Source organism: Papio anubis, chromosome 17, assembly GCF_008728515.1.
Source record: "Papio anubis isolate 15944 chromosome 17, Panubis1.0, whole genome shotgun sequence".
In the NCBI taxonomy this organism is placed as follows: Eukaryota; Metazoa; Chordata; class Mammalia; order Primates; family Cercopithecidae; genus Papio; species Papio anubis.
The window spans coordinates 3268298-3278187 of record NC_044992.1 but is presented as its reverse complement, the minus strand read 5'-3'; the positions used below and the strand labels follow the sequence as shown (position 1 = coordinate 3278187).

General features: G+C 51.7%; 1 protein-coding gene across 3 annotated transcripts in view; it reads left to right on the top strand.

Annotated features, from left to right (window-relative positions):
* Positions 1 to 9890, top strand: part of SHPK (sedoheptulokinase) — a 31359-nt gene that overhangs the window by 2419 nt on the left and 19050 nt on the right. For 2 of the 3 annotated variants that reach the window (XM_021928558.2, XM_003912107.5), the window contains exons 1-2: positions 21 to 265; positions 4973 to 5114. In XM_021928558.2, coding sequence (XP_021784250.2) covers positions 98 to 265; positions 4973 to 5114 — 310 coding nt within the window. In that variant the 5' untranslated portion in view covers positions 21 to 97. Of the gene's footprint in view, positions 1 to 20; positions 266 to 4972; positions 5115 to 9890 lie in introns of those variants that run through there. The other variant, XM_031657279.1, reaches the window with a different exon arrangement.

Here is a 9890-nt window from a genome sequence, read left to right as displayed (position 1 = left end):
CAGGCGACTCCCCGCCCCTGCCCCGCCCTCCCGAGTGAAAGCCGCGGATGTGTGGGGCCGCCGGCTGCAGACCGGAGCTGCGCGGGTCGGGGAGATAATGGCTTCGCGGCCGATCACCCTCGGCATTGACCTGGGCACCACGTCTGTGAAGGCAGCTCTGCTGAGGGCCGCGCCCAACGAACCATCCGGGTTCGTGGTGCTGGCGAGTTGTACCCGCGCTGCGCGGGCAGAGGCGGCGGTCGAGAGCGCGGGGGCCGTGCCCCAGGTGAGGTAGCGCCCCGGGGCAGCGCCGCCTCCAGGAGCCTCCTGACCACCCTCTTCCACCCCAGGAGGCCTCCCTGACAGCCCCTTCCCTCAAGGAAGTGTCTATTGCAGCTTGTCCCCAGCTTCTCCAGGGGCCCCTCTGCCTGCAGCAGCTGTGCTCATGATCCCTTAGGTCCGGAATCCTTCCCACCTGCTGGGACCGGATCCCCCCCCCCACCCTCCACCCAGACTCTCTGGCCTCCTCTGGGGGCCTTGCACTTGGCCCTGTGCCCTGTGTCCCCTGGACTCAGTGGAGGAACCGCCCCAGGTATGGAATGACCACTCTTTGCTGCTCCCGCACCTGCCCTGTGACCTCAAGTTCAGGATTCAGTTTGTTGCCCAGGGCAGAGTCTGAGTTTTTCCTCCGGAAACCAGATGCCATATCAGGCCTAACTGGCTCCTGGCTCATTCCACAGAAGCAGAATGCGGACCAAGAAACCCTTGTTCATTCAGCCGGGCCTCGCTGTCACTGCGAATCCCAGCACTGTGGGAGGCCAAGGTGGCGGATCACATGAGGTTGGGTGTTCGAGACCAGCCCGACCAACATGGAGAAAAGTGGTCTCTACTGTGAACATAAAGGGCTAAGCGGGCGGTGTCATTTCAGGAATCCAGCACTTGGGAGGCCGAGATGTCGATCACGAGAGGTCAGAGACGGGAGACCATCCTGGATAACACGGGTGAACCTCGGTTCTTACTAAAATACAGGGAAATTAGCCGGTGTGGAGGCGCGGCGCTGTAGTCCCAGTTACCGAGCTGGAGGCAGAATGGTGAACTCGGGAGTACGGAGCCATGTGAGCCAGAGATGGTGTTACTCCAGGCCCGCGGCAAAAAGACAAAACTCTGTCTCTGAAGACAAAAAAAAAAAAAAAAAGAAGAAAGAAAAAGGAACCTGGTCAGCCAAAGACCCCCAGCCTCAAAGGCTGAGAGCTATCCCGCAGGAAAAAGACCTTGAGAGCATATAGACATTTCTTAAAAAAAGTCTTGAAAATCTAAGTTTCAAAAGGGTGAGGATTGATAATTATGCACTACAACTACTGGCTTGTGAAAGCTACAAGGTAGAAATGGACAATTTCAGGATCATGGGCTCTGTTGGAGATGTAGGTGGGTTAAGAAAAGATGTTAATCTTCAGAGCTGGACTCGCTAATCCCTAAAAGGGAGTGAAACCGCTGCTCAGCTAATTAGCAATAGAAATTAATAGCAAGGGACTTTCTGTGTAACCTCACATGACTTTTTCCTGGGCCTCAGCTTGTTCTCTGAGTTGAAATAGGCAGCCCCTGAGGCCCCTTTCAGCCACAAACCTTGGTTTTCTGAGCCAATATCCACTCCCAAGAGCTTTCTTTTTCTTTTCTTTTTTTTTTTTTTTTTTGAGACCGAGTCTCACTCTGTTGCCTAGGCTGGAGTGCAGTGGCGTAATCTTGGCTCACTGCAACCTCCACCTCCCGGTTCAAGTGATTCTCCAGCTTCAGCCTCCTGGGTAGCTGGGACTACAGGTGTGAGCCACCACGCCCGGCTAATTTTTATATTTTTAGTAGAGACAGGGTTTCGCCATGTTGGCCAGGCTGGTCTCGAACTCCTGACCTCAAGTGATCCGCCCAGTTGAGCCTCCCAAAGTGCTAGGATTGCAGGTGTGAGCCACTGCGCCCGGCCCAGTTTTGTGTTTCACAAGCTCTTGCCACATGCATGGACACGGTTGTTTAGGGTTCAGGGTCCATTTGGCTCAGAAGCATTTCTGAGGATAGGGATTTCAGGAGCACTTTGTATCTACATAGAAGCTTTCAAGATTAGTTTGGTTGGGGCATTAGGGCATATTAAAAGGATTCTTACTTAAAGGACTATGAATTGGAGGCAGAGATGGTTCTGACCCTGGTGGGGTGAGCAGGAGAGCTGGGGTTAGGGGAGAGTAGGCTCAGAAAGTGCCCCTTTCTCTTGAAATAGGGCAACTTTTTTTTTTTTTTTTTTGACAGGGTCTCGCTGTGTCACCCAGGCTGGAGTGCAGTGGTGCGATCTCTGCTCACTGCGACCTCTGCCTCCCGGGTTCAAGTGATTCTCGTGCCTCAGCCTCCTGAGTAGCTGGGATTACAGGTGCGCGCCACCACGCTTGGCGAATTTTTTTGTATTTTTAGTAGAGAGGGGGTTTCACCATGTTGGCAAGGCTGGTCTCAAACTCCTGACCTCAACTGATCTGCCTGCCTCGGTTTCCCAAAGTGCTGGGATTACAGGTGTGAGCCACCCCGCCTGGCATGGCCACTTCTTGAAAACTTTTCTGCACTCCCTCCCCAGCTTTCAGCGGGCTGTTCTGTGCTTTCAGGCCTACCCGGTGTGCCACACCTGTCTAATGAAGTGCTTAGCGGAGGCCAGTCATGACCCCCCCCCACACCACATATGAATCGTGCTCTGGGACAAACAGCGCTGCTGTGATTTAGTCTGTGTAGCAGAGGGTTTCTCAACCTTGGCGCCGCTGACATTTTGGGCTGCACAGTTTTTGTTGTGGTGAGGGGTGTCCTGCGCGTTGTAGAATGTTTAGCAGCATCTCTGGCCTACTAGATGCCGGCCACGCTTGCCCCTCTTCCCCAGATGTGACAACCAAAAATGTCTCCATGTTGCCAAGTGTTCTGTGGGTGATAAAACCACCCCGAGTAGGAACCAGTGATCTATAGTCATATCTGCGGCCGGGCGCGGTGGCTGACGCCTGTAATCCCAGCACTTTGGGAGGCTGAGGTGGGCGGATCACTTGAGGTCAGGAGTTCAAGACCAGCCTGGCCAATATGGTGAAACCCCGTCTCTGCTAAAAATACAAAAATTAGCTGGGCGTGGCGACGCGTGCCTGTAATCCCAGCTACTTGGGAGGCTGAGGCAGGAGAATTGCTTGAACTCGGGAGGCAGAAGTTGCAGTGAGCTGAGATCGTGCCATTGCACTCCAGCCTGGTGACAAAGTGAGACTCTGTCTCACAAAAAAAAGAAATGTAACTTCTACAAATGGAGCCAGGCGTGGCCTTTTCAAATTTCTAGCTGCCCTATTAAAAGAAATAAAAGGAAACAAATGAAATTAATTTTAATTGCATATTTTATTTAACCCAGTGTATCTAACACATTATCATTTTGATGTATGATAATCAAGGCTGGGTGTGGTGGCTCACACCTGTAATCCCAGCATTTTGGGAGGCCGAGGCAGGCGAATCCCTGAGGTTAGGAGTTGGAGACCAGCCTGGCCAACATGGCGAAACTGCCTCTCTACTAAAAATACAAAAATTAGCTGGTTTGAGCCTGTAATCCCAGCTACTCAGGAGGCTAAAGCAGGAGAATCGCTTGAACCTGGGAGGCGGAGGTTGCAGTGAGCCAAGATTACGCCACTGCACTCCAGCCTATGCAGCCATATGCAGCTCACGCCTATAATCTCAGCTACAGGGAAGGTTGAGGCAGGAGGATCACTTGATCCTAGAAATTTGAGACCAGCCTGGGCAACATAGACTCCACGTGGCCATGGGTTTTTAAAAAAGGATTAAATGAGATAGTGTATATTTTTTGTCATACTAGATTGTAGTCTGATGCGTGTTTTCTATTTACATCTCAATTCAGACTAGCCACATGTGGCTAACGATTTTGGTATTGGACAGTGAGGGTATAAACAAATGTCTCTTCCCAGAACCCTCCTTCCTCCCCACCACCCCCATGTCCCCACCCTGCTCTTCTTTCCTCCTTCTGGGGATCCTGCGTAGCCACCTGGCTCCTCTGTGCCCCTTGTCTTCCACTTCCTCTTGGCTGTGGTCTCTCTTGCCTGTGGAATCCTTGCTGGGCTATGGGGCTACTCCCGAGGAAAAGGCTGTGCTTCCTCTGAACTCCTTGCCCCATCCTACCCCTCCTCTCCTCCCTTCTTTCTCTTCCTTTGTTCCTGCTTGTTAGGAGCCAAGAGCTGCTCCTGACCAAGGCCGCAGGCGGACAGGGGCAGGTGAAAGGTTTCCGAGGAGGGAAAGACAGCTCTCCCTGGAGGGGAAGCAAGACATCTGAGAACTCAGCCTTCGAACGCCTGTCTAAGATCTTAGCTTTGCTAGTTCCTCAGAGAGCTGACATTTATTGGGGGGTGAGCCACAACTCTCTTCCCCTTTTTCTCTTCTGAGCTTTCTGTGGATTCCTCTGTTTTTTTTTTTTTTTTTTTGAGATGGAGTCTCGCCCTGTCGCCCAGGCTGGAGTGCCATGGCACGATCTCGGCTCACTGCAACCTCCGCCTCCCAGATTCAACCGATGCTCTTGCCTCAGTCTCCTGAGTAGCTGGGACTACAGGTGTGCGCCACCACACCCGGCTAATTTTTTGTATTTTTAGTAGAGACGGGGTTTCATCGTGTTGGTTGGCCAGGCTGGTCTCGAACTCCTGATCTCAGGTAATCCGCCCATCTCGGCCTCCCAAAGTGCTGGGATTATAGGCTTGAACCACTGTGCCTTGCCTTGTTTCTTCTGTTGATAGCACAGAGAATGCTGTTCTCAGCTGAGTCTGACCCCAGTGGAGGGCAGGCCTGGGCAGTTTGCTGCAACTCACCGGCAGCAGCACCTCAACTGTGAAGTTGGGGAGTGGACGCTGCCCACCACATTCCTGCTCCAGGACATCCTGGGAGGCCTGCGCCTCCCCCTGCCGGTGTGTCTGCCCCTGCCCAGTGTGTTCTCTTCTGCTTCCAGGGGCGGGAGCAGGATGTGAGCAGAATCCTCCAGGCCCTGCACGAGTGCCTTGCTGCCCTTCCCCGGCAGCACCTCCGGAGCGTCGTGGGCATCGGGGTGTCGGGCCAGATGCATGGAGTCGTGTTTTGGAAAACAGGCCAAGGTATGCTGGGCTCGGGGACGGTCTCAGGCTGGTAGCAGTCACTTCCAGAACGAGAGCAGGGCCGCACGAGAGCGGGGCCGCACGGCTTTCTGAGAAGGGTCGGGTTATCCTGCACTGGGAATAGGATCTTGTTTCTTGGAACGGACGAACACGGGCTGCCTCCTGCGTGGGTGGACATTCTCTTTGTACCAATGTGAGGTGAACAAGGGGACTGCCCACTCCCACGTCATCAGCACGTTATCCACGAAGAGGGATCCACGAAGAGGGAAGAGAGCGTTTTCTTGGATTCTCCGGAAGGATTCAGCGGAGTGCCTTTTCCACAGCGTTCTCTTTACCGTGTCGGTATCTCAGAACCTTAGTGCAGACAACCAAGAGATTGGCTGTAGCCGCGGGAGATGCCAGGACACAGAGGGCACGCTTTTGAATTGGGGCACATTTGTCGTCGTTTACATATTTGTGATTTTGAAAATTCCAAGGCATATCTTTTTTTTGTTGTTGTTGTTTTTGTTTTTTGAGGCGGAGTCTCGCGCTGTCACCCGGGCTGGAGTGCAGTGGCCGGATCTCAGCTCACTGCAAGCTCCGCCTCCCGGGTTCACGCCATTCTCCTGCCTCAGCCTCCCAAGTAGCTGGGACTACAGGCGCCCGCCACCACGCCCGGCTAGTTTTTTGTATTTTTTAGTAGAGACGGGGTTTCACCATGTTAGCCAGGATGGTCTCGATCTCCTGACCTCGTGATCCGCCCGTCTCGGCCTCCCAAAGTGCTGGGATTACAGGCTTGAGCCACCGCGCCTGGCCTTTTTTTTTTTTTTTGAGATGGAATTTCGCTCTTGTTGCCCAGGCTGGAGTGCAGTGGTGCGATCTCGGCTCACTGCAACCTCCGCCTCCCGTTTTCAAGAGATTCTCCTGCCTCAGCCTCCCGAGTAGCTGGGACTACAGGCGCACACCACCACGCCCAGCTAATTTTGTATTTTTAGTAGAGATGAGGTTTCACCATGTTGGCCAGGATGGTCCTGATCCTTTGACCTCGTGATCCACCTGCCTCGGCCTCCAAAAGTGCTGCGATTACAGGCGTGAGCCACCGTGCCTGGCCATATATATATATATATATTTTTTTTTAAGATGGAGTTTCACTCTTGTTGCCCAGGCTGGAGTGCAATGGCACAAACTCAGCTCACTGCAACCTCTGCCTCCTGGGTTCAAGTGATCCTCCTGCCTCAGCCTCCAGAGTAGCTGGGACTACAGGCGCCTGCCACCACGCCCAGCTAATTTTTGTACTTTTAGTAGAGATGGGGTTTCACCTCGTTGGTCAGGATGGACTTGAACTCCTGACCTCAAATGATCCACCTGCCTCAGCCTCCCAAAGTGCTGGGATGACAGGTGTGAGCCACCATGCCCGGCCGACATATCCTTTTTATGGGTTCAGTTGCTAAGCATTTCTAGTTGGTTGTCTTATGAAGGTCTGCCACAGTACAGAGGTGGGTAACCTGTTCTATTTGGCCTTGAGGAGGAGAACTAAGACAGTAAAACCACAATGAGCACTTCACATGCCTGGTGCCTGGCTGAGGACATCAGTTGCATGATCTCATTGGATATTCCCAACAACCTGGTCACGTAGGTTACACTGTTGTCCCCATTGTGCAGGTGAGAGGCTGAGGTTCAGAGAGGTTAGAATAATATGCTCAGGGTCATATTTCAGCAAGTGAACCCCACTTTTGAATCCAAGTCTGTTCAAGGAGCTTTATTTACTTATTATTTATTCATTTATTTATTTATTTTGAACGGAGTCTCGCTCTGTCATCGCCCAGGCTGGGGTGCAGTGGCACGATCTCCGCTCACTGCAAGCTCCGCCTCCCGGGTTCACGCCATTCTCCTGCCTCAGCCTCCCGACTGGCTGGGACTACAGGCGCCTGCCACCTCGCCCAGCTAATTTTTTGTATTTTTAGTAGAGACGGGGTTTCACCATGTTAGCCAGGATGGTCTCGATCTCCTGACCTCGTGATCCTCCCGCCTCGGCCTCCCAGAGTGCTGGGATTACAGGCGTGAGCCACTGCGCCTGGCCTCAAGGAGCTTCTAAAGGCCTGGCAGGGTTGTTTTTGGTGAAGGACCAGAGCTGCAGGGGGACACAGTGGCTTAGCGAGAGACTTCCCAGCAGAATGTCCAAAGAAGGATGAGACTCCTGTAGGAAGTTGGGCGCTCCCTGTTATGGCAGGCATTAAAAAAACTTTTTAAGGCCAGGAGTGGTGGCTCACGCCTGTAAATCCCAACACTTTGGGAGGCCGAGGCAGGAGGAGTATTGCTTAAGGCCAGGAGTTCAAGACTAGCCTGGGCAACATAGTGGGACTCCGTGTCTACAAAAGATGTGAAAATAAGTTGGGTGTGGTGCAGCACGTTTGTAGTCCCAGCTACTTGGGAGGCTGAGGTGAGAGGATCACTGGAGCCCTCGAGGTTGAGGCTGCCGTGAGTTGTGATTGCTCCACTGTACTCCAGCCTGGGCTACAGAGCAAGAGCCTGTCTCAGAAAACAACAACAAGAAATCAAACTTTAAAAGAAATTGTATTGGCCAGGCACGATGGCTCACGCCTGTAATCCCAGCACCTTGGGAGGCTGAGGCGGGCAGATCACGAGGTCAGGAATTAGAGACCAGCCTGGCCAACATGGTGAAACCCCATCTCTACTGAAAATACAAAAATTAGCTGGGTGTGGTGGTGTGTACCTATAATCCCAGCTACTCGAGAGACTGAGGCAGGAGAATCACTTGAACCCGGGAGGCAGAGGTTGCAGTGAGCCGAGATCACGCCACTGCACTCCAACCTGGGTGACAGAGCAAGACTCTGTCTCAAAAAAAAAAAGAAATTACAAAAGATTTAATTTAGACAAACAAAAATAGGGAGAATAGTGCTATAAACCAACATATACGCATCACTCGGCTTCAACAAAATCAACATTTTACTGCAGATGAACATTTTAAGCGGAAGATGATGGCTACTTTGGGGGCTGTAGTTACGAGGATTTGAACATTGGATTCATCCCTTTCTGCATGGAGAGTCAGCAATTTAGAGTGCCCTGAAGTGCATGGTGACTCGCCTGTCAGTGGGACTGGCATTTAGTGATGTACCCTTTAATCACCCCCAGGATGGGGCCGGGCAATCGTAGGAGCCGATGCAGACTCCTCCTCCTCCCCTTCCTCCCTCCTGTCCGCCTATCGTCGGGCTCGCTGGGACCATGGGAGCTGCTTGGCACCAAGCAGTGGCGGGAGTACAAGGCGATTAGGGTGTCAAGGCTAACCTCTCAGAGGGAGTCTAGATTGTAAAAGCTTTTAAAACTCCTTAATTTTGCATTAATGAGAATAAATGTCTTTTAATACGAAAACCCTTTCCAAAGAGGACAGCAGAGAGCTGATGATTGTGGTCCGATCACATGCCTTCCTTTCTGCCTGTCTCCTGGGCTCTCTAACAACCACACAAACCATCAGCCACATCGTTGGAAAGAGCTGCTTCATATTTTATCGAGCCAGCCCACATGCCTCCTGGGTTTGTTTTCTGTTTCTGGGAAGGAGGAAAGCCACAGTTCAGTGACCTGCTTAGTGGAGTCAAGTGAAATCACATTTGGGATCCAGTCTTGCCGATTTTAATGGCAGCCTTAATTCAGTTTGGTTTCCCTACCTACAGCATATAAAGCCCTTTGCTAGGCCCTGGGGGAGAGATAGAAATGAAGGAACGAAGCCTCTACCTTCCAAAACAGTCAACACAGACGGGCAGGAGTAACTTGAGCAGAGAGCTAAGTGCTTCAGTGAGGGCACCCCGAGCGAGCCGGAGGGGAGGAGAGGGAGCGATTAGTGTCTTCTGAAAGGCCTGTGGTTACGCCGGTTTCCAGACTCCATTTTCAGGCTCAGTAAAAGCAGAAGAGAAACCAGGATCATAAAAGAAAGCTAAAAGGCGAGCAGCAGACAGGGAGAAAATATCTGGTAGTGAATAGTGGACAAAGGACAGGTCAGTACATGCAAAGAACCAGTAACTAAGAGAGAACAAGCAGCCCTGTGGAAAAACGGGTGAAGGATACCAACAGGTTACTCCTAGAAGAGGAAATACAAATGGCTAGTACACATCTGCAAAGATGTTCAGCATCGTTAGTAATTAGAGCAGTGCAGATGAAAACAACAATGCAACACTCTCCACCCATCAGATGGTAAGAAATCAAAATGTTCAGTAATGTCGAGAGTTGGCAAAGGGAGTGGAAAACTGGTATTTATTTTTGTTTTTATTTTTTTTGAGATGGAGTCTTGCTCTTGTCGCCCAGGCTGGAGTACATGGTGCGACCTGGGTTCACTGCAACCTCTGCCTCCCGGATGCAAATGATTCTCCTGCCTAAATCTCCCCTCCTGAGTAACTGTTATTACAGACACCTGCCACCATGCCTGGCTAATTTTTTTTTTTTTTTTGGGGGATGGAGTATTGCTGTGTTGCCCAGGCTGGAGTGCAGTGGTGCGATCTCGGCTCACTGCAAGCTCTGCCTCCCAGGTTCACGCCATTCTCCTGCCTCAGCCTCCTAAGTAGTTGTGACTACAGGTGCCCGCCACCAAGCCCGGCTATTTTTTTTTTTGATATTTTAGTAGAGAAGGAGTTTCACCATGTTAGTTCACCAGGCTAGTCTTGAACTCCTGACCTCAAGTGATCCACCTACTTCAGCCTCCCAAAGTGCTGGGATTACAGGTGTGAGCCACTGCGTCTGACGAGGTAACAGATATTGAGGATACAAATAGAAGCACTAGCATCTAAA